The sequence below is a fragment of the Fringilla coelebs genome, assembly GCF_963513975.1.
Source record: "Fringilla coelebs genome assembly, chromosome: 15".
Classification (NCBI taxonomy): Eukaryota; Metazoa; Chordata; class Aves; order Passeriformes; family Fringillidae; genus Fringilla; species Fringilla coelebs.
This window is the reverse complement of record NC_140041.1, coordinates 11,972,637-11,996,508: the sequence shown is the minus strand read 5'-3', so window position 1 is coordinate 11,996,508 and position 23,872 is coordinate 11,972,637. Positions and strand designations below refer to the sequence as shown.

The following is a 23,872-nucleotide window of genomic DNA, read 5'->3' as shown; positions in this document are numbered from 1 at the left end:
AACAGATCCTGAAGGTATTTCACAGAAATGCTGTGACAGTGCAGGAGCCCACAGCACCTCATCCTGCCAGGCCAGCAAGGGGGACTGCTCTCTCCTGGCTGATGAGGAGTCCCAGGTAGCTCAGGGTGACACTGGCTACCCCAGCCTAGCTGGGCCTCTCTGCCTGCTGCCAGAAGTCACAGCTGTGATCCAAAGCACAGCTGTGTGTCATTTTTCAAAAGCCAGGAAGGAGAATTGCAGACTGTGTGAAAAATGATAAAATCTGGAAAACTTTTTAAAACCACCTTAATAGTTCTGTGAAATTCCTGCTTCCCCAGAGTTCAGATGAATCCCACGACAGTCTAATTGTGTGAAGCTCCTTGTGGCCAGTCAGGGCTGATGGTGAACAGTTGGCAGAGAGGGTCATTGATTGACCAACTCCTTGCAGCAGAGTAGAACAGGAACAGCAGGTAATGAGATATCCCACACCTCTCCTGCTTTTTAAACTGAGAGCAATGGAATGGTTGGAAGTGACTGTGGTGCCGAGAGCTGCCTGAAGTGAGAGATTTTGCTGGTAGGAGTAAGGGCACCTTGTGGATCATGCTCTGGACTTGCTCTTCAGGACATTTGGTTTCCCATCTCTGCCCCAGAGTTCCTACATGTCCTTGGGCAAGTCATCCAGCTTCCCCTCCTCTCATTTCCCCAGTGAGGAATGGGGGATTGCTTTCCTCCAGCACGGTGCTGTGAGGCTCTGTGGAGTTGGCAGTTACCATAGAGATGAGGACCTAAATAGAATTTGCAACCTGTTGAAGGAGAGCTGGAAACCTGACAGTGTTACCAAAAGAGCAGCTTGGCTTTGGCTGTGTTGTGTGGGGCAGCTACAACAGGTTGTAAAACTGTCACAGTAGGTGTAAGTCCCGTGAAACCTGGGTCATCTGGAACACTGACTCGTGAAAACAAAAAGCTACTAGCACAAACTCAGCCCATAAATATGAAGCAATATCACTAGTTAAACAAACAAGCTAAAAGAGATTTTCTCTTTAGGATCCTCTGGGCATTTTCATTTAATAAAGTCTTTTGGTCTGGCAGGAGTCCAAAATCAAGAAGTCCAGACCTGCTTCTGTTCTTTCTGGGGCACCCGGGAGCTTCTGAGGCTCCTCACTGTTTGTATTAAAGGTCTTTAATTTGCTATAAAATGTCAGCTGGAGAATAAAAACTGTAGAGTTACTCTGTGATTTGTTTTAGGCAGGAGGAGACGGGGGAAAGAATATTTAATCTAATTGATACTCTTTATTGTGAAATGAAGAGATGACTTTCAGGTAGTCCTTATTACACCATTAATTGTGTTTCTTTGTCCTTCTCATTCATGTTAAAACAAATATTTAATGTTTTCAGTCTCCCTGCTGAAATGAGGATGGGTTTGAGATCCTGGTCATTCCCATTCAAATTCTTTGAAACATTTCAGTTAGGTTGTATTTGCAGGCATCCTGCATCCAGTGTTTTCAGTGCAGCTATAGGACTGACTTGTGTAACAACAAAACAATGCCATCTGTCTTGTCTTTTTTTATCCCATATTTAAACATACTTTTTTTCTGTTTTGGTGCTGATTGAGTTTGTAGAGTGAAGTGAAAGGAAATATTTATTGAACTTGTTGCAATAGTTGTCCATCCCTCACGTGAGTTGGAAGTAGCTAATTTAGGACTTGTGTGTAGGTTGGTTAAATGTTTCTAACAAAACATTTTAGCTTTTTGTCAGTGTAATCTTCCTTTTGACAGGTTTCTGTGCATTCATTCCTTGATCTTCCCGAGTTCTGTCTCCAGGGCTCCTGACACTGCTATCTCTAATCTAAATTGTGTAGCTAGCAGCAAATTCAAAGTGGAAGTGCAAGGACTATGTTGACCTCCTTTGTAATTTTTCAAGCACGTTTGGAAATTAGTTGTGAATCTCAGTAGCTCACTGGTCACATGGCCACAACTCACCACCAGTGTGCCAGTTCACCTGTCTGGTCTGGGATAAGCATGGGCTGGTTGGAATCTCTGTTTTCTGGGTGAGGCATGTTTCCTGCCAGGCCCTGGATGCCCCCGTGTCACTGCTGGGTACCCTCAGAGCACCCTTGGTGCCCTCGGCTGTTTTGCCCTGGGCTGGATGTTTGGTCCTCCTCTAGACAGGACTTAAAGACATAATTGCAATAATTGACTTTTTAGAGTGATGGGGGGATAGATACAGATTATCTGATAATTTGTTTTGAAAACTAATAATGATTTTTGCATTTATAGAGGTAGATAACTGGCACCCTTACTAGAGTATTTCCTCTGACCCATATTCCCAGCTGGCAGTTCTTGTAACTATACTTGGACAACTGACTTTGAGAAGTTTGTAAGCAATAATGTTGTTGGCTCATGAACTACAAATGTTTTCTTTTTTCCTCTCTTCCTAGTAATCTAAATTAATAATGTCTGTTTCATTATAAAACAATCCCATGAGCTTTTAAAGGCATCTTTAAGTAAGAAAGCCATATCATTTTATAGCAGATGTGAAAATTATGGAAACCACCCCACCTCTTAAATAACTTGCTTAATATCTTCTATAGTAATAGTATTGTCCAAATAAACACACACCAGTTGTAAACTTCCCAGAATGTGTGGTGGTGCTAACCCAGCTCTACTGGTGTGAATACATTAGCCCACTGACATATGGTGTGTAATTTGATTTCTAGTAGTTCTGAAAGATTTACAGGCTGACTTATGCTTCTTGCTTTGCCTTTATTTTCCATACTCTCTTATGTTCCTTTACAGGCTCCATTTGACTCAATGTATGTTGTGACCAACTTTCAGCTACCTGAGTGCTGCTGGATATTAATTTCTATTTTTTTTTTTTTTTTTGAAAACAGACGCTTTTAACTTTTGCCTAAGAGTAGAGGTGCTTTTCCAAAATAAAACATTATTACCAGTCTACCTTCAACTGCAACACCTGCTACTTTTTCAGTTTTCTACAGTTATTATCTAACTGTGGTTTTGTCCTTTAGAGTTTTGTGTGTGATATTTAAGTCCTTTTGTACTTCCTGGAGTACGGTGAAAAGTTTATGGTTACTGGAGCCATAGTCTAAGCAACAGAGGGAGCATTCTTATTCTTCAATTTCCACAATATTAAACTTTTTTATTAGTAGCTGCAGCCTTGGAGGGAGGAGAGGAGAAAATTATCTGGAAAAACACAAACAGTGAAAACCATAAAAAATGGAGGTGATCAAAAAGAGGGAAAGAAAATCACACGAGCCACACTGTGTTTGTCCAGATGTCCATGTGAGACCTTGTCTTCAAAACCAGCCAGTAGCAGGTGATTGCCTTCAGTGTCTGAACTTAACTCATGTCTGATTTTGTTCTTCAAGGGATGTAGATCACCAGGTACTGCCGAGCTCCCTGAGCCTGTTTTGGACTCAGCAGATGTTCTTTATTTTTTCCTCTGCAGAAGTCTGCCAAAATGTCTTTGTTATTGTGCAGTGCCTAAACGTTGGTCCTTGAAGAGTAGGTACTAGTGCAGTGTGAAAAATAAGGTGTTTTAAGATTTTTAAGGACAGGTTTTGAGCTGGTTTTTGCATAAGATTGCCTGTAATATTGCAGGCTAAAATTTCTTGTCAGAGTTTCTGTTTTTGTTTGTTTCCTGGTATGTCCAAGCTTTTTTCATCAGCAATTCTTATTCTTTCTATGCTTTCAGATCTTGGAGAGTTATCATATGCCTCCCTTCGTCTTTGTCACACAGACAAATAGTGCACATTAATTCTTTGATTTAATCCTTCTTAATAAGCCTGTTCCTCCAGGGATTAATTATTTTAGTTTTTGTACTGTATCTTGCACTTTGTTGACATCTTGTACTGGGAGCCTACAGCTGAGTGCAGTATAAAACTGAAAGCTCATCTCTCATTAGGTTTTCATGCTCTCATTTGAAAAACTGCTTTCCAGGTCCATTTCTCCAATACAGGGCAAGAGAAAGAAGGCTAAAATAAGCCTGGCTGTAGGATGTGGAAAGAAAAACAAGCCCCAGTTGCAGCAAGCTTTTGCTACTTTTGTTTTCCTGCACCCATATGGGCACCCTGTTAGAGTAAAGCTGGCATTTATCAGAGAAAGACCCTGTCTGATTTCCAAGCCACGAATCCAGACCTGTGGCTGGCTTTGGGTTATGAGCTTTTGCATGGAACTGTATGACATGTGTGTGAGATAAGGTGTTCTCTCCCAGCTGGGAGTTTTTACCTGCTGGGGGTCTTTCCTTGTGGTAGCAAACATCAGAGGCTGCAGCCCAGGGGCAGTGGGCTCTGCCAAGGGCCTTCCCAGGGTGGGGGTTCCGGGGTGAGCTCCCTGAACCTGCCCATGCTGCGGCTGTGGGGGCACTGGGGCTGCTGTGCCACAGCTGGTGGGGGCACGGGGAGGAGCAGGAGATGGGAATGGCCAGGGCTGGCTCCTGCTGCCCTGCAGCTGCTGCTCTGCAGTTCACACGCTCCTCTGGATGTGCAATGCTGCGGCAGAACATCTTCCTAAGCAAAGGGTCAGGGCTTTTATAAGATAATTTGGAATTACTTTAAATGCTGGGTTTCTACTCTGATTAATTTATTATATTATTATTATTTTCTTTTTTAATACAGTAAACCTTTTTTCTGCAGTTTTCTGTGGTCTGGATCTTTTTATTTTGTTTACCATAGCAAAGCCCTGGACTCTGTTTCCTATCCATTAATGGATGTGTTTCAGCCCTGCTGCAGGTTTTGGGAGGCTGCAGTGATGCTTTGATAAAAAGTTTATGGTCTGTCTCATATAGAATATGAGACTAAACTGCTTTAGTATTTACAAATCCATTTATAAATTCTGACCTTGAGACTTATGAACGTGACACCCATTGACTTAAGTGGGTGGTGATTTGTGCCTTAAGGAAATATATTTTTGGAAAGAAACTTGTGTAGCAACTGTCCCATTTTGTGAGGGTTTGAGCTGAGGAGCTTTCCAGTTGGACTTGCTTTGTTTTCTTGCAGAATGTCAATTAAGTTTTATTGCTGAGGGTAAGACTGAACTATGTTTTTTGTCAGTGTCCTCAGAAATGCCTTATTTCAAATGGTTCTGTGTGTCAAAATTGGGAAAGTTAATCTTTTTGAATCTTGCTGTTAGCAAATTCATGGACTTGATATTCATGCTTTTCCTCTCTGAAAGATTAAAGTTGAGAAACTCTGTTTCAGGGCACTGCAATTACTATTCCCTGCTTGCAACAACAGCAATCAAGTTTACAATCCCCTGAGTCTGCGAGATCTGCCACATTTATCATTTTCATTCTTAACAGCTATTTAATAACTCACCTCTTTCCCACTCGGAATTACACCTACCTGTGGGCATCAAGCCTAGAGAATTTCCAAAATGCTCTTGCTTATGCATTATTTTAGCTAAAGGAACTGCTTGTCTCTGAAAAACTACACAATTGTAACACTTTTGCAGCTGGGATCATTGGAGATGAGGCTGGTGGAGGTATCTGAAAGGTGGAATCCAGCCTGGCAGAGGTGCAGGGAGCTGCAGGGAGATCTGCTCTGAATTTGCCTGCTTCAGAGCCCTTTCTACTTCTGCAGGCTGTGCTCTGCAAAAGGAGTATCTGCGGCAAATACTGAAAGTTCTGGGTTTGTACATTGCCTAAACTTGTTGAGAATGAGATTTATCTCTTGGGTTCTCTGAGGATTCATAGGTGAGTGGCTGCTAGGGCAGGTCATGGGGGACAGAGGCAGATTTACTGGAGGGAAGTGCTTGGGGCTGTGCCTGGTCTGCTGCTGCTGCTGGCCCTGGGCAGCTGCTGAGTGACAGAGGTGAGAATTTGGTAATTTTCTTGTAAAGCCAGAGAAGTTGAAAGCAGTGTTTTTAACATTACTCACTGGTGAAAGCCAGGCCCTTTGGCCAGGCCCTTTGTCTTGAAATCTGCTGGCATTGCTTTGTGAAATCACTTTAATTGTGTCTGTTTTCTCGATGCTTCAGTGAGAATGAGACACAGTCTGTCTCACTATTGTGTCCCTTAAAAACCACTGAAAACCCTTTTGAGTTCCTAAAATGAATTATACCATAAAACTGCAAGATTTGTGTCCAAATTCCCATCTGTTATAAACTAATGCAGCTCTCTTAACTTCAGGTTATATTGGCTCAGATTTGTCCCCCTGCTGTTATCAATCACACCTGCAATTGTGTAGTGACTAAGCTGGGCTCTGGGAACAAAATTTTATTTTTGGTAGCAGTGGAAGTCTGTAGATGCATGAATGGATGGATACCCATCCTCCCTTGAGCAACAAGGCAGCCTGTCATGAAAGAGCTCTTAGTAGCAGTAATTCCTGTATGGTGCTATTCATTAGTAGATCTCAAAGTGCCCTGAAAATGTGACCTTGCCCCCATGCAGAGAATAAATGGGGGCCCTAAGGGACACACAGCTTCCATAGGGTGACCCAGAAGGCTCTGCCTCTCTGTCAGTCTGGCTGGGTAATTCTTCTGTGTAGCAATAATTATTTACCCCCCACTTTTTTTTTTTTGAGAATATGTGAAAATAACATGACTTGACTGCAAACCAAATTGAAAAAAAAAGCTGAAAAATACTAACAGCAACAAAAATATATATGATCAATTAGAAACTTTCTTTGCCATCCAGTCTGGGCCTGAATAGATCAATGTAGATTGAGGACAGCAGGAGCGTGCAGCACAGCAAGTGCCAGTGTGCTCCAAATATTTGCCACAGTTCCTTCAGTACCTCCTTTCACTGTAAAGGAAGATGAATTTCCAGCACTGCACAATTCTATCTCTGCAATGCTTCATTAGGTGAAGGAATGTTCTTAAAGAATCAAATGCAAATATGACATAAGAAGGTTTTGGTATTTTTTTTTCATTGTTATCTACATGAATTAAGCTGAATGGAGTAAAATTCCAAACTCATCTATTCCTGAATCAATGTACTGTGTGATTGGGAATGAACACATTGCACAAGGGACAATACAAAGAGATCCCACGTGGGCAGGGAGGAGTTTGGAAGGTCTGTGTCATGTCCACAGCTCTGCCTTGACTTCCTGGGTGAACTTGCTCCAGTCACTGGAGCTCCTGGTGCACCAGGTCCATTCCATTGTGACTGAGCAGAGAGTGTTTTGTACTTGGCTTTTGTGTTAGGAGCATACATCTGTTGTCTGAAAAAGCATGTTCCTAGAGAAGGATCATGAAAGTAACATGTGGGATTTTCTTGCAAGTTCTCTGTTCTGCTAGTGCCACTTTGGTCAAATGTAGAGAAATGTGTTTTTAGGTAAAACCACTTGGCATAAGACTTTGTCCAATATCTTGTCCTGAAAATATAGATATTTTCCCTTTCAAGTCATCTACAGAGTATTTTTTGGCAATTCTACATTCAAATGCAGGTCTTGGATTCTCTGTGAATTGATTGTTGGGAGAATCCCATATTGCCAGTTTCCACCTGGAGTGTTCACTGGCATCGCAGGGAGTGCAAGCTCATAGTCCAGGCACAGAGAGTTTGTACATTGCTTTTGTCTCAAAAAAATAGCCCATATTTCAAGATTGTATTTGGGATTTGTAATTTGGCTAGTTACCTCTTTCAGAATCAAATATTCAAAAAAAATGAGATCTTTCTCTATTTACAGAAATGTTATTTCTAAGAGTTTCTGGAACACTGTTTTCCTAGGCTACTGATTTAATTAATTAACCAGTTATGTGGATTTTTAAAAAATATTAATTTCAGGTTTGTTCACATTTAATTTTATCTTCCTATCTATACCATGTGCTCGGAGATTGGGACGTAAATCTGCCTTTTTATGGCAATGAGAAGCTTTGTAAATCTGTGCTAATGAGGAAGAAAATGAACATTAATTAAACTCCTGGTTTTGGGATGGGCTGAGGCTCTGGAGTCCTGAAGCAGCCTCTGGATAGGTTAGTTCATTACAGCCCAGAACCAGGAGCTGTGATCTGAATGCAATGAGGAGACAATTAAGTCGCTCACCAAGTGCAGAGCCAGAGAGACATTTAATTCTCCACAGGAGCTCACGCTCCAAAACCTGGAGTTTTCTGTAGATCTAAATATGCCAGGCAGTTTTTCTGTCAAATTAGGCTTCTGAAGAATGTCCTTAGAAATGCAGGAGGGGCTGGGGGCGTTGAGGAGATGGGATAAGAAACCTGCTGTTCAGCTGAGCTCTGTGGTGTGGTGGCAAAGCTCTGGCAGGTCTCCTGGGCTGGAGAGGAGATCTCTGTGGTGTAGGATGGGATTGGTGTCGTTTACCTGGGCAGAAAGCCCACGTGGCTGTGGCCATTGCCAGTACATGTAGAACCTGTGGTCCTTGAAAGCCTTGGGAGGAGGTCTCCAGGGATTTGCAGGAGCCCTGTTACCCTCAAAAGAGACTAGTGGGACTCTAGACCCCGACTTGTGTGATCCACAAATGGACTCATTTGTGGCTTATCAGTGTAATTCATGTCTTAATTAGACAGGACATTCACTCTCAGTCTTCCATGTGGATTTTTTTCCGTGTGGCTTTCACTTCTAAATAACCGCCTTGCTAACCTTAGCAGAGGTTTTGATTCTCTGAACTGCCGTTTCCTTTTGATTAAGTGTTTTCTGCTCTAGTCTTTAATGCATATTAATGAGTGCCAAGCAGTGCTTGACTGGAGTAATTTGCAGCTGGGATCTATAAGCCCTTGCAAGGAAGGCTTGGGGATGTCCCTCTTTGGGAAATAGTGGGATACTGTAGGCTCTTTGCTACAATTTGGTGCATTTCAAAGGCAAACACTTTTTCTATTAATTTATATTTTCATTAGTGACAGGACACAATCATAGCTGCCATCACCAATATTCCTATATTCAGCTTAGTTTCAAGTTAAAAGTCACAGAAGAGGAGAGGTAAGAGCTTAGCAATTTTTCCAGAATTGGACTTCCTTTCCATGGAGATGCACAATTCCATGCATTGCAATCCATTCCACGGATTGCATAGTGTGTATGTGGCTGCAGAGTGGTAGAGCAGGGTGATCACTGCTAATCCATAATGCCTGGAAGTACAACATTCCTGGGATGGGTGGTGAGCAGTATAGGACAGAAAAGCACTACAATAGCAGGTACTTTTAAGCTCTTAGTGTGTGAAAGCCCTTGCTGTGATTCTGTTCAGAACTTTTGGGGAATGGGCAATTGAAAGGCTTAAATCTGTTTTCACATCTCATGGAGTAAATGTCCAGATGATGGCTGTGCAAGGGTTTTCCAAAGCCCTTCCAGCCAAGGGAAGGCACAGGTGTGCTCAAACAATGCAGCATTTCTATCTTAGTCATCCAGAGGCATTCTCCAGGAAATTGCAGCCACCTGAAGGCTCTCTTTTTTCATCACAAACTTGGTGGTTGTCTGACAGGGGTCTTGGCATGGTGGGCTGGCACAGAGGGGATGGCAGCTGTGGAAAAGAACAGGACTGCTGAAGGATGGGGGCAAACCCCTGCTGCCTCGTTTGCTGCCCTATTGCTTGCTTGGCTGTGCACAACGCTGGTGTTGAGATGATGACTAAAAACAATCTCCCTTTCATGGTGGCTTTTTGAGAGTGTTCTCAGTAGCATCAGAAAAAAAAATGCATTAGGCGATTCATCTTGAGCTTTTCATGTTCAAAGCATTTGACCAAAAAAAACCACCCCAAATCAGGCCTTGCAATTATCCTGCAAGACTGTTGTTATGCTGGTTCAGAGGTGGAGAAATGGAAGTAAAGAGGTTAAATGTCTTGCTCAAAGCAGTAAGGAAATGTGTGGTGGAGACTTTCAGGAGCCCCACATATTTCTTAATGAATCATTTATAGCTGTGGTCACTATTAGGCAGATGACTTGAACAGTGGATTGCTGTAGGAACTCTGCCTTGCCATTTAAATGAATTTTCTTCTTAAAGTCTGAAATAGCCATTCTTTCTTATTTTATTTTATTTCATGACAATATGTTGGGTGAAACAAAGACTATGTAAGACATGCAATATATAAAAATAAAAAAAATTTGCAGTTCAAAAATACATTCTTTCCTAATAATTCTGATCGAAAATAGTTGTTGGGTTTCTCAGTACGAAAAGAAAAGAGAAATTTTAGTGTAGTCCAAGATTAAAATGAGAAAAAGAACATTCAGCCATGAAGCCAGAAGTTGGGCTTTGATGGTCCTTGGGGGTCCTTCCAACTCAGGAGTTTCTATGATTCTGTGTTTGAAGGTTAAATTCCTTCCTTTCTATACCCCTACAGAAGCAGGGGGGATGCTGCCATGGGGATGTGCAGAGTGGTGTTATGTCCATCCAAGAAGGAGAGTGGGGAATGAGAGCACCTGATGTTGTCCTGCTCTTTGGCAGCTTCCAGTGCCACATGAATTTCCCTGAACAAAAAAGGGCCAATACAAAAAGGCACAATGATCTGCAGAAAAAGTCAGTGTTTAAGCACTGTTTTATGTCTTGGGATTCAGTATTCAAATATCTCTTTCTGTTTAGTCTTACAGCCTGTCCCAGGGTGTCACCTTCACCTTCTCAGAGAGGAGAATTCACTCTGACCAAGAGTTTTAATTTCCAAAAGGCCATCATACCCTGGAAGCTAAAGGTCACCTATAAGAGCTGTTCCTCTGTCCAATCAGTTCAACTGCTGATTGCAGACATTGTTTCTCTGTTAACTTTCTTAGAAGATCTAAATTCCTCCAAGCTGCCATCAGTACTGCCTGCTGCACACAGTGTACAGCAGCATTTCCCCCTCTATCCTGAATTATAGTCTGCATTCCAAACTAAGGTCTGGCATTAGCTGCTTAGCTAATATTAGGCTTAATGTATCCAAAAATATATAAGAACATGTGCACAACCATGGTGCTTTTTTCACTTGCAAAAACCAAAATCTCATATTTTTCACACGACAGTCAAACTCTCAGTGTATTTCTCCTGGGTGTAGTATGGTGTGTGCATCATACCCTGTGCTGTTGAACTTGCAAATGCTTGTTCCTTCTTGATGTTTAGTTGTGCATTTATCATAAAAAGATTTCCAAATTTCTGGATATAATATTTAATATCCAGAAGAACTGTGTGTGTTATCTAGTTAGAACAACATTAAAAGGAGAGTAACATCAAGTCTGAATTTTTCATGTATTCCCCTTTACAGTGAAAGATCAGTTGCTGTCTCTTTGGGTTCAGCACTTATTTTCTTGGTTGTCTTGACTTCCTTAAGCTGCTGAGCCTGTCTCACCTTTTCTGTGTCTGATGTAGAATCTAAATTAGTTAAGAAGAAACAGGATTTCAAATTCAGTTTCCTCTATACAGACAGGATGGCATCAACTTAAATTGCTTTGATATAATTTTTCTTCTTTAATCCTTCCTCTCCAATCTGTTTTTGTATACATTATATATACGAATTCTGGGACTGGAAATCTTGCCTAATGTAAGTTAAGACATGACAAATGAACCTGACATTTTTCCAAGGAGGGAACCAGTGAACATACTGTATTTATAGCAGTAGGAATGTAGTTTGTTGCTTGTAGAAGAAAAATATGTGCTGTATGAGAACTTTGGTGTTGGAATATGATGTGTGCTTAGATGTGCTTGTTTCAACTGAGGATACTGGGTTCAAAGGAGCCAAACTGGTTCCCCTGGAAGCCTGAGGTAAGGCTTCACTGAACAGGGGATTTAGGCTCCCAGGAGCTCAGATGGCAAGATGGAGAGTGTCACAGTACAAATTTGAAACTGCAGTCTCTCCAGGATTGGGCAGAGTGGGAAAGAATGTGGTGAAAGAGCTTCTGAAGGCTGGATCTGGACCAATTTCATTCGTGTTAATAGTAAGACTTTGTCTGCAAGCTGAGAGTTCAGTAGCTGAATTTCTCAAACACAGATGTGCAAACATGCAGAAAAAATTGATTCGAGCCAACCATCTCTGCAAGCAGCCCTTGGCTGCTGTGACCTCCTGCAGTTGGGCAGGACTGCAAGAGGAGACAAGCCCAGGTGATCCAGGTGCCCAAGCCCAGTTGTTTCACGTGCATGAAGAAGGTGAAAAGTCCTTTTCTTTTTTAAAGTTTTCAGTCTTTTTGAAGCTTTCCCTTGAATGCAATGAGAATTGCTTGGATGATGCTCCTTTGGCATGCTTTGTGGAAGTGCAAGTTTCTACTTTCATACCAGGGCATTTGGTCCAGTCTGAATAAATTGGGGTTTTTTTAACAATGCGCTACTGACACTCAGACTAGTAGTGGCTAATTCTTGAAAGATTATTTTGTTGGCTTTGTGTCACAGGGGAAATAATCACAAAGCTTAGCTGCCTGAATGTAAGCTGCAGTATTTTTCTACCTTGCTTCTGGACAGAAAGGGTGACTCTACAACTCTTGACTGCTGAAGTGCACATCAACTTATGGCACTGATAGCAGAAATAGTAAACACTGGAGTGGTCTGGGCCTGATGGATAGCTAAGGTCATAGTAACTCCCATGTAGATGTTTTTTAATGGAGAGGGTGGTTTCCTAGACAGTTTCTTAGACCTACACTTGGCTCGCGTGGCTCAAGGAGAAATCCTTTTGGTTCAGAGTTGTACCTTTTGTCCTTTCTTGTCAAGCTGGGAAAACGATGCTTTGTTTTGCTCTAATAAAGAATTCACCTGCTTTCCTCTCTGCATCCTAATTGCTCTCCAGAGAGCACTAAAGTGTGCTTAAGCATATTGTAACTGTTTGCTCGCAGCGCCTGCTGTACGTGCAGTAACGCAAAGTGTTCCATCTCTGCCCTGTGCTGCAGGCTGGCATGATTCGCACGGACAAGGACGAGTTCTTCATCGAACCTCTGGAGAGGGGCGCCCAGGAGGAGGAGGAGGGAGGAGGCAGAACACACGTGGTGTACCGCAGAGCAGCTGCCAGGAAGAGGCTGCCTGGTGAGAGCGTGGATACTGTGTACAGAGGTAAGGTGGGCTCTGGATGAGGTGCAGCTGAAGGCAGGTAGCCAATGTCATCTGCTACCTCTGGCTTTTTTATCCTTCCAAGTGGAAATGTCCTCTCCCTCCAAGGAGGGAAAAGCAGGAAACATCTTGAATGTTTTCTATGGGCTAAGCAAACATTGAAAACCATCTCTGGGATGGTGGCACTGTCTTTGCCTTGAAGAGTTTCCTTGGCTCCAGAGATGGCCAACATAAAATCGTGTGCCCCCCAAAGCCCTGGGTTAGAGCAGAGGAAGGGGATGGTGGGTGACAGCAGTGCAGAGGTGGCTGTGGCTGCTGGGACAGGTGGCAGTGCTGGCTTTGCAAAGGCTCTGTTGGAAGGCTGCAAGCAAGACACTGAGGCTGGCATGGTACATGGGCTTCAGTGACAGTGTCTTCACTGGGATGCATTAGTACCAAAAGGAAAATAAGGGTATCTCCAGTATGAACACAAACTTTCTGGATTTATTTATGTGTTGCCAAGAGTGGAATATAATGTACTAAGTATGTGATAGACAGTGATGGAATAGCAAGAATTAAATATAAACACCCATTCTGTGTAGTGTTTTCTGTTTCTCTGATAACTGCCTGGTTATTGCACCTTTTTTTCTGAATAAATAAGGGATGCAAATCTGCTAAGAGGATGTTTTGACAGCTGATGTTAACACTGAAATTAACTGGGTCATTTGAGTGGAAACAACAAAATAGCTACATTTTTGTTCCAAATGTGTGTACCAAACTGCAGAGTTGTTTGTCACTCATACCCTAGTATTATCTTATTTCAGTACAGTGGGGTTTCGAGTATAGGAAGGAAGGAACAGAGGGCCACAGGGATGAGACAATGAAATTTGGGCCCCATGAACAATATAAATTTCTCACTGTTCAGGTTGGAACAAGGATTAAAAAGAAATCAAGCACTATCATTCAACCATTTTTTTTTCTCGACTTTGGAAATGATCTGTGAATTTTGTGACTGACACAGTGTTTTGGTGAGTTCTTCTCGTTGCCTTTGTACTCACTGTGGAGCAGATCTGGGTAATGCAGGAGTCTGAGTGCCACAGTCCCAGCAGGGTTGGGCGGTAAGTAAGGTGGAAGTTGCTCTATTAGTGAATGTTTATAAAATTATTGCATGTTGGAAAACACCAGCCGCTCGCCGTGCTTCCTCTTAAACAAAAGAGACTTGATGTTGTTCACACCTTATGGCAGTATTTTTGGTTTTGGATGGTAAATATTCCTCAGGAGTAGGAGTCTGGTACACAGAAAAGCACAAACTGTAGATCAGCTCCAGTCACTGGCACCTGGTACCTGCTGGAGGAGGCTCTGTCAGCAGTGGCTGAGATGCAGCCTGTACCTGGCAGCGAAGCCACACGCCGCGTCTGATGCCACCAGACTCGGTGTCTGTCACCTCCCCTGTGTCAGGGCTGGAGTTTGTAAATTGTGGTAAAAAGCACAAAGTAATCACAGCCACCAGCCAGCACTGCTGGGCCGAGAAGCAGCAGTGACCTTGTCTGGTACAGCAGGTGTTGGGGACAGGTAGGAATGGTTGTGATATTTCAAATTTTTAAACTAAGGAAAGAATGCCAAGGGCAGTAATCTTCGCTTCTACACCATCAGCCTTTGATTTGGAAACTTGGTTTTTATTTTGGAAAAAAACCCCACTGTTACCAAAAATCAGTAAAAATAAAAACTGTAGGGTAAAGGGGATTTTTTTCCATGAAATTGTCTTTGCCTTTAATAAAAAAAGTGAACAACCGCTCAAAAATGGTTTGTTCTCTACATTTTTTTTTTATTAAACCTGGCTTCCCACCTCTGATTGCTCTAGGCAAAAGGCATGGACGGGATGTGCTTTCACAAATTGTAATTTTATTTTCCACTTGGTCTTTTTCCAGAATGCATTGAGTTTTGGTTAACAAACACCAAAATATTTAGTGATTGGGCATTGATAAGCACACTCTGCTGTGTGTCTCCATAGTGTTCTAAACTGATTGATGTGAGTTAGGAAATACTTAGTAGGGCACTTTCAGCATGCTGTATCTATTAAAAAAAAAAAAAAAAAAAGGTTAACCAAGAGCACTCCCCCTCTTTCCAATATCCCTGGAGACAAGTGCATTGTTGCCAAATCCCATAAATTTACATGTGATGAATTGTAACACTTGGACTATTTTTAAAGGTCCAGCCTCCAGGAATCTTATGAATATGTGATGATTTTTTTTCCCTAGGTAAGCTTCTGGTTCTTTTAACTGTTGATAAAAATATGTAGTTTCTGGCTATGTAAATATTTTAAGGTAATGCGTGACAAACAAAATTTATGTGTTCCATAATTTTTATAACAGCATCTTTTAAAATCCCATGATATGTTAATTTAATCCCATGATTTGGGAGGGGATTGTGAGTCATGATTTTTGAATGTTTTGGTTTGGATAGATAGATACAAATTCCTTATAAATATTCCTATCTTTGGCACTCATTTCACAAGAATCAGGACAAGCTGTTCTCTCCTCAGCGAAACAGGAGGTGAAGGAATTGAGAACTCCATGAACTTGGAGTTGAGAGGATCAGCCACCACTTCAAGGTCTGGGGTGTGCAGCGGGCAGTGGCCACGCTGGACCTCACAAGGCACAAGGGCTTGGGATTTTCTACTGAATGCAATTATTTTGGAGGGGGGTTTGTCGAAGAACTCAATGCCCCAAGGCAATGTGCATCCCCCACCAGGCAGTGGGACAAAGGTCCCTGAAGGTGGGGACAGCTGGACACCCCAAAGGGCAGCCAGGGCTAATGGAAGATCCATGGACTGCTTGGGAGTGAGGATTCAAAACAACAAGCTAAAGAAAAAAAATTGCATTTTCCACACCATGGAAGTGAATTCTAAATTATGTCAACAGATGTGGTGAGATGGACCCGACGACAGGGCTCTTCTAGCATTTTCCATGCGCTGCTATCTATCTTTTATATTATAATAAGAAAAACCGAGATTGCATCTGTCTGAAAATTGTAAACAAGCAAACCCCACAACCTCCTAAGGCCTGCAGAGATCAAGGTGTACATCTTGTGCTATGCAGGCTCTGCTGACATGCTGGGTTTTGAAAAGTGGAATGTGCTGGGAGAGATCTGCCCTGCCCTGGTTCCAGACTGTGCCAGCTTTGCTTCTGCATTTACGTAAAACGTTATCAGAAGATTGGGAAATGTAACTACTTGTTTTGGCAACCTGAATAATTTGTTTTGACTGGTGTGGGATTATCTGGGGTTTGGGAGAATTGCAGAGTATGGGGTGTAATATTTCTGCCTGGTCTTCTCTCAAACAATGCTATTTGTTAATGTACTGGAAAAATGTAAGCGTAATTTTTTAGGCAAGTAATGATCTTCAGCAGAGTAATACTGTAAAAGTCTGTGTGAGCTCACTACAGATTAGGCTAATTGTTTCAGAAAGAGAAATATTTTCACGTAGTGGCTGAAATATTGCAGGTGTGGTGAGAATAAATCCTATTTTCTCTAGCAACTGCTTTTAGTGCTTGAGTACGTATAATAATTTATCTTCCTCTAGATAAAAATAAGCATCATGTTGAACATATTTTAATATTTCCAGTTGAATTCCTTCTTACAAACATGAGAAATGTTCCTTGATAGCAGTAAAACTACCTACATAATAAAACTGGAATTAAATAGATAAGCTAGGGTGGGTTGTTTTTTCTTGAAACTGCTGAGTTTTTGCTTAAATGTTCTTCCAGTGTTAACTGAAGAGGTGCTAAGTCTTTAATTAATGGTTATGATGAGGCCTGGAAAGCTGGCTTGATTTTTGCCTCTAGAGCCAATCTGATTATCAGGCTTGTAAGCTTTAATATCACATTTCTCCACCTAAATTATTGTGTCTGTTATGTTGATCAGCTGAAAGAAAATGAATATACTAAAATTTCCTTAAGGCTTGCCTTTTCTCTAAAAAATGTCATTTCAGTACTGTGCTCTGAGTTTTATTGTATTGTATGATTGATGAGAAACAGAAACTCAGCTTTAGTGACAGTTTTATTTACTGTGCAGAAGAAAGATGATCTCAGCCAAGAACAGTTTATTACTGATGAAGACAGTAAGGTAACTCCCCAAATGTGCTTAAACCAGAAAGTTTTGTTTCTGTGAGTGCCAGTTAAATCCCTTGGAATGGCCAAGCAGAGTCTGACACAAGTCTCATCATGAATAGCTCTGGGCTGGCAGGGTGGACAAGCCCACAGCTCTGCCCTTCCCATTGTGACCCCTTCCCATGGCAATACTTGGGGTTGCTAGAGGTCAGACCTGCAGAGGAGTTGTGCCTTGGTGCTAAGAATGATGTGATCATTTAATGTGACCGTCTGATGTACTTCCTGGGGCAAACTCCACCATTTTTTTATTACTTTTTTTGGTAAATTTTTCAATTATTTAATTTTATTTTTGCATTGAAGTAAAATCATCCCCCTGGCTGCAAGCTCATACCAGTCAGATAAAAAAATTTACTGCTTCTACTCAATAGTGGTTGCCAGCTTCTTTCTGACAGACCCAAACTTCATCAGAGTAGAGCTGGTCCTCAGTCCTCTCACTGGCATCTCCTGGCCCTCCACAATGCAAAACAACAACATTCTTTGACATTTAGGAACCCTAAAAAGTTAGAGGCCAGTTCAGCAGGGGAGAAATCCATGTAAAATTAAGCTGAAACAACTCCACTCTGGAAGTTTTTTGAAAAAATGAAAGTTGAAAATATGATAAAGTTGTAACAACTCAGTTGCCAGAGCTTTGCAGGTTTTGGAGATGATATTTCAGAGGAAGACTCCTCCATCATAGTCCATCAAACTGTCAATGCCATTGATTTACTAATGTATTTAAATTACTCTTTAGAAACCAACGTGCATCTGGTGTATATTTTTCTGGATTGCCTGAAATGGCTCAGACTGGCTGCTGGCTGGCCAGCTGCCATTATAATTTACACAAACTTTCCTGGTTACCTTTGCAGGGGAACAGGAAGCTGAAGTTTCTCCAAATCCAATCAATATTTCCTCTCAGCTTGCACTCTTGCTGATTAATTATTGCTCCCTTATTTTGCAGTCAGTAAGACTCTGATGACAATATTTTTTGTCTCCTTCCTACATCATCTGTGCATGATAAATACATCTGTCTTTCTCCCCTGTCTCGGGTTTTCTCTGAATTCCACATTGCAGATTCATGGGGATTTCTGGGAAGAGGAAGATTGAGAATTCAGTGGCAAATCCGTTTTTGATTCAGGAGCAAGGTTAAGCACTCATGGGAAAAACAAATCTCCAGGGAAAATGATCTTAGGCCATGGGATGTCACCCTTCCCAGCCATCTGCATTAAAGCTGATCAGGCAATTCTTTGCTAGGCAAATGAGATCCTTGCAGTAACTTTGAGGGAAAATCTTAAGGTTTCTACTTTTACAATAGTGCAGCAAATCATGTGGGACGATCAGGTGAAGGCTAATGAGCAGTGCTCTTAAATGTACCGGATGGGAAATGCCAGGAATAGCCTATTTTTATCCAGAGTTGGTGAACTTTTCTGCTGTGGAATTCCTCAGTGGGTGGCCTTAGCTGGGCCACAGATGGGTGTCAGGTGAAAAGTCATTTTCATTTTGCCTGGAAATAAAGTTATTGTGAAATGAATGGAATTGATTTTTTTCTCAATATCAGTAATTCTGCTCAGTTTTTTCGATGGGGATGTGCTCATGTAACTGCTGATACGTGGTGAGGCATATGCATATCAGGACCAAGCAAAGCTGTGTGGGCTACCTTTGCAGTGTGCTTTTTTGAATTTTGGAGTGCTTTGGGAAGTATATTCCATCCTCAGAGGATTTTTCTTTCAATTAAACATCTCCTTTTTCCAGGTGCTTTAAATCACTCCCAGAATTGTTGAACATGCATGAAATAATTTCTCGTAATTATTTCTTCATTATATTGAATCTGGAGTTGCTGCAGCACCATTTTGTTTCACCAGGAACACAAATCCTCTTGTACAGAGGTAAAAATTGGTGGGGTGGCCTGGAGCTGGAGCAGAGCTGCCACCTGGCCCAGCTCCACTGCAGGTTCCTGGCACTGAGCTGTCATCTCCCCCTCCCACACACCCCACCAAGCTGAAATAAACTGCTGCTAAACTACCATTATCTTCCTGGAATATAGGAACATAATAATAGTATGTGAAGAAGCTCAGTTTCTGTATTTGTCCCTGCCTTTCTCATTAGGCAGCTTGGGATCTGTGTAGACTTTGAGGAAACACTTCAGTGCAGGCTCAGCTTTGAGCAGGTATTTAAATCAAATTGATTTCAGTGGGATTCAGGTACATACCTTAGGCTAAATGGATTTTTTATTCTGAATGGGTTTCTGTTGTGGTTATGAGGGAAGTTACTGGAGCAAGTTACTTCCATTCAGATATGCATTGATTAAGGGTGAAGGACTTAATTATTTGTACTTGTTTAAATATCACTGATTTGCCTGTATTCACAGCTAATATAAAAATAAAATTAATTTAATTCTCAAAAATAACTTGATGAGTTAATTTTAGCTTCTCTGCTAAATTCAAGCTCTATAAGGCTCTCCAAAATTATTGCTGTGAGCAGCTTATAGCTGGAGTTGAATATTACCAAATTTTGCTAAATATAACAAAATTATAATAAAGCTGATATTGGCCTATAAAACAAGTTTCCAGTTCTCATATGAATACTCCTGTAAAATTTTTGTGATGAGTTTTGATGAAAGTATTGAGAAAGCACTCATTTTATTTTTCACATCCTTCTATCAGCTAATCCTTCTTTCACATCCTAAATTCAGCTTTGGGGGAGTGTGAAACTGAGGTTGATTAATCACTTGTTTGTGTTTACATATAGTCAACGCTTACTTATAAAGACAAAACATTTTCAGCAGATTTATTAAAGTTCATGTTTGTGAACTTCTAATATCCATTGATCTCACAATCCTTAATGCATTTAGCCTCTCAGTCTCCTGGGAGGAAAGAGAGATGAAAATATTTGCCTTTTGGACGAGGGTGACATAAACCTTGTTTTCACAGCAAGCTGACCCCGTGTCTTTCTGGTGAGAGCCCTGTGGAGGGGCAGAGTTCACTGGAGCAGCAGTTGGGAAGTCGGGCTTTGCCTGCAGAAGCCCAGCCAGAGCTCTCATGTGTGAGGGTGTGCAGCCGCCCACAGGCGTGTGGGGAGGTTTGCCTTATGAAAATGTATGTGCACACCCACAAGATTTTTGCAATTTCACATTTACTGGTGTGTTTTTCTGTGAAGTGTCATCCCGTTGTGGTTTGTTTATTTACAAGCTGCGTTCGTGTTGTCCAACCTGCTGAGAAAAACAGAGGATGGCGAGGATCCAGCGGGTCCTGCCAGGCTCAAAGAGGGAGAAACTTGTTCGCAGAAAGACCTTAATATTCTGCCCTGACAAACTGAAAGTGCTCTGCAACCCCTATCTCTGTTTAGGAAATGGATTCTGACAGTGAGAATTCAAAAATATGGGTAGCATGTAGTGTTTGCTGTTTTGTACCATGGGATTCAAACTCTGTGTTTAATAACAATTCACAAAATAGCATCTGGTAGGCACCCCTAAAATAAGCTCTAAGTAGAAAATGCCGATAAGTGTTTTCAGTTTAAAATGTTTTCTGACAAAAAGTGGCATAAATTCGCCTGCTGTCCGTGATGATGATGATGCAGTGGTTTGATGAGGCTGAAAAACATCTTCAAGTGAAAGTGATGGGCATGCCCAGAGCTGCAAGAGAGTTGCATATCCTTCAAACATCTACATTTCTATAATTTCTCACAACAGGAGAGCCACGTGTGAGGCCTTGTGAAGTGGTCCAAGGATTAAAAATGTATTCCAGCTGGTTCTGGCTGTTCTCAGCTCTGTGAGATGTGCTCCTCATGGGCTGGCCAGAGCAGCAGCGCTGCGTGGTTATCTTGGTGCTTGCAGAAGGGGCACTGGAAGGGTCTCTGCATTTATGGTGGTGTGAGCCCAGCTGGAGAATGAGTGGCAAATGGTTTGGTCTTACTCTGCACTGATTTCCATGGCTGCCACCAGACACTTCCCTACACCCCTGTGTTGCTCATGAGCTCAATGCTGGTTTAAAGGAGAACCTTTCAGTGCCCAGAGCTGGTCCTTCAGCCTGACATCACTAGGCACCTGCTTGTTTAGCTGATTCTGTAGATGGTGAGTTCATATATAATGTATTTAAACACTGCATTATGCACTGTTCCCTTTAAAAGCTGCTCTAGAGCCAGAGCCAGGACTCCCGCTCGTCCTGCCTCCCCCTTGCAGCCACAGGTCCTGTGTGGGTCAGTGAGAGCCAGCAGGGCTGGGGGAGCTGAGCAGGGCAGGCAGTGCTGCTGGGGGGCCTGCAGGACACAGAGCACTTCTGCCTTTTGTAGACAGGCTGAGAGGAGGGTGCAGATTCTGCCCCTGGTGTGTGCCAGTGCAGGGATGAGCAGGGAAGCTCGTGCCTTTTGGATGTTTATGCTTTAGCCAAGCATGTGTTACACCCGGCAGGAGGTGGGCACTGCACCTGCGGTAAGCCGGTGGTTGGTATGAAGGAGGTGTCTGGTCTGCCCAGACTTGGTTTAGAGCTAAAGCCTGTGTTGGGTAATAACTTTCCATAACCATTTTGTGACTTTTCCTTATTTTTTTTGGTGCTTTTTGTGTTTTGAGTGCCCTGAGCAGTGCTTGGGGCTGCTTGGACTTTTTAGGTAAAAATAACTTTCATTTGAAGAACAAGCAACAGCAGTGTTAACTTTCCTTTCAGCTAGTGCAAGGCTCTTTTCCCCTGTGCTTTTCTGAAATTCTAAAAGGCGAGAATGTCTTAGCCCAGGAGGAAAACAGCAAAGTTTTTGATTATAGTTGCTTTGGATCTGCAGTTTGGTAACAGTAGTGAATGAATTTCTTCTTGAAAATTTGTGCTTTTCCATAGAGCCGAAACACTGTTTTGAAACAGTGGGTAAGTGGGATAAAGCAGTAACAGAAACTGTTACTGCAAACTATGAGTGCAAACTCTGCTTTTCTTAAATGATCGTGTTACAAATTATTTATAATTATTTTTTCTAAATATTTTGTCCCAAACTGTGTAGATCATAAAGTCCCACATACACGTTTGCTAGTAATAGTTTGAATTTAAATGTCTTTGAATATAAACCTTGGGAGCTGTTTTACTTAACATTTGCATATTAGATTACAAATGGTCTGTCAGCAGGACTGGCTTGGACCATGATGAATTTTCAGGCCAAACAATGGCTATTTGTTAATATAGAGGTGTTTTCTTGATCCCTGCAACACTGCCTGCACACACCTGCATCCTGATATCCATTACTGAAACTTTACTATTGCAATGAGAGCAAAGGCATGGCATGGTAATTGGTTTAAAGCAGTGCAACACCCTGCTGATGACAGTCCCCTCTCTTACTGGCCACAGTCTCTTGCCAGCTGTTGCTACCTGAGCCTTATTGCTGGAAGGGATGCAGCCCCCAGCTGGAAGCTGTTGGGTGTTCCAACAGAGCCAAGGCAAGCAAATGAATCACTGCATTGCTTTCCTCAATGCCCATGGAGACCCTGTGCTTCAGTGGCTGCATTTCTGGAAAGAGACCCTCAGGGAGTGGCATCTGGTTCTGGTGTCCACTCCTCCCATTCCCGTGCAAAAGGTGAAGTCTCCTGCAGACCGACAGGCTCTTAATGTTCTGTATGATATTGTTGCTCAGCTCATGGAACTGCAGTGCTTGTTAATGGGTTAAATGCTGTGTATTTCATTTGTCAGCAGGTTCTTTGATTAAAAGGCTGAGATGAATCTTCGCTCTTCCTTTAATCTCAGTTTTTGTGCAGTCTCTTCCTTGTTCCAGCTCTGTGTGTGTGCTCGGACCATCTGGCACAGCTCGGCTGCCCGTCACCGTGTGCTGCTTTCAAGGGGGAAAATTATTAATCACAATCTGGATGGTGAGGGGGTTAGGGATGGGTTTTATTTCCACTTCAGAGCTGACAGTTCCACAGGTAGGCAGCTCTTCAGGGCAGGTTTCCCAGCAGCCTTTTGCAGCGTTGCCTGGTGGGTGTGTGAGGAAGGGTGCCCAGAAATCCTGCAGGAGCCAGGGACGAGCTGGGAGCAGCGGCCCCGGCAGCTCAGCTCCGCAGTCCCTCGCTGCTGTCCTGCTGCAGGAGCCTCACAGTGCTCAGGATCACCTTCTGTAGCGCTGCTGGGCTCCATCCAGACAGTTTCCTTGGATCAAAATTAACTTTCATGGGCTCTGGTCCATTTTGCAGGGTTTGGTCATTACAGCCTGTCAATTTTAAGAGACATGGGCTGTTCTTTTTTCCCAGTAACACTAATATTTTATTATTGCTTCAACAATCATAGCTTTGTAAATATTGGAGTGATTATTTACAGAACATTTGAGAAAGAATTCTTTTACCCAAAGAGTGAGTTGCGCATAAGACATGCTCAGTCTAAAAGTAACCTGAAAAGACAAGCCTAATGGTGGTTTCTATGAACTGCCACCTGTAGGAATTTTTTAAACTTGTAATCTCATCAGGTATCTGTGCACTTTGTGACCATGTCTGTTTGCTTGTCAAGGAGATCTTTTTTCCTGTGATACTTGTGGAGGCATACTGCAGCTGTTGATTGCAGATTGTGAATGGTGAGAGACACTAAAAAATGTTTTGTGCCTGAAGCAGCTGCCTCCAAAATGCCCATCCCTGCAAAAACCACCTTGCATGTTTGACAGGAAATTTTACCTTGCTGCTGCAGGGCTTTTTTTTTTTTAACTTTTAAAGAAATAGAAACCATTTTCTTTTATTTTTTTCTGTCTCATCTTTTTTTTTTTTTTTTTTCCTTTTGTGAAGTATTTTAGGAATAAATGGCTGGTGTGGTTTTTGAATGGGTCTTTGGATGTGGGGAGTCTTGACTTTTTGGAAATGCTGTTCTTCCACAGACCAGCAAACCCAGGTCACTTCGTGGGAAAGCATCTGGTGTGAGTGGTAG

The 23,872-nt window shown here is 42.2% G+C and overlaps 1 protein-coding gene across 1 annotated transcript in view; it reads left to right on the top strand.

Moving 5' to 3' along the window:
* ADAMTS2 (ADAM metallopeptidase with thrombospondin type 1 motif 2) overlaps positions 1–23,872 on the top strand; it is a gene marked incomplete at its 5' end in the record, with an annotated part of 173,374 nt that overhangs the window by 50,037 nt on the left and 99,465 nt on the right. The window contains 1 exon segment of the mRNA XM_084216061.1: positions 12,720–12,879. Within this exon segment, the coding sequence (XP_084072187.1) occupies positions 12,720–12,879 (160 nt within the window).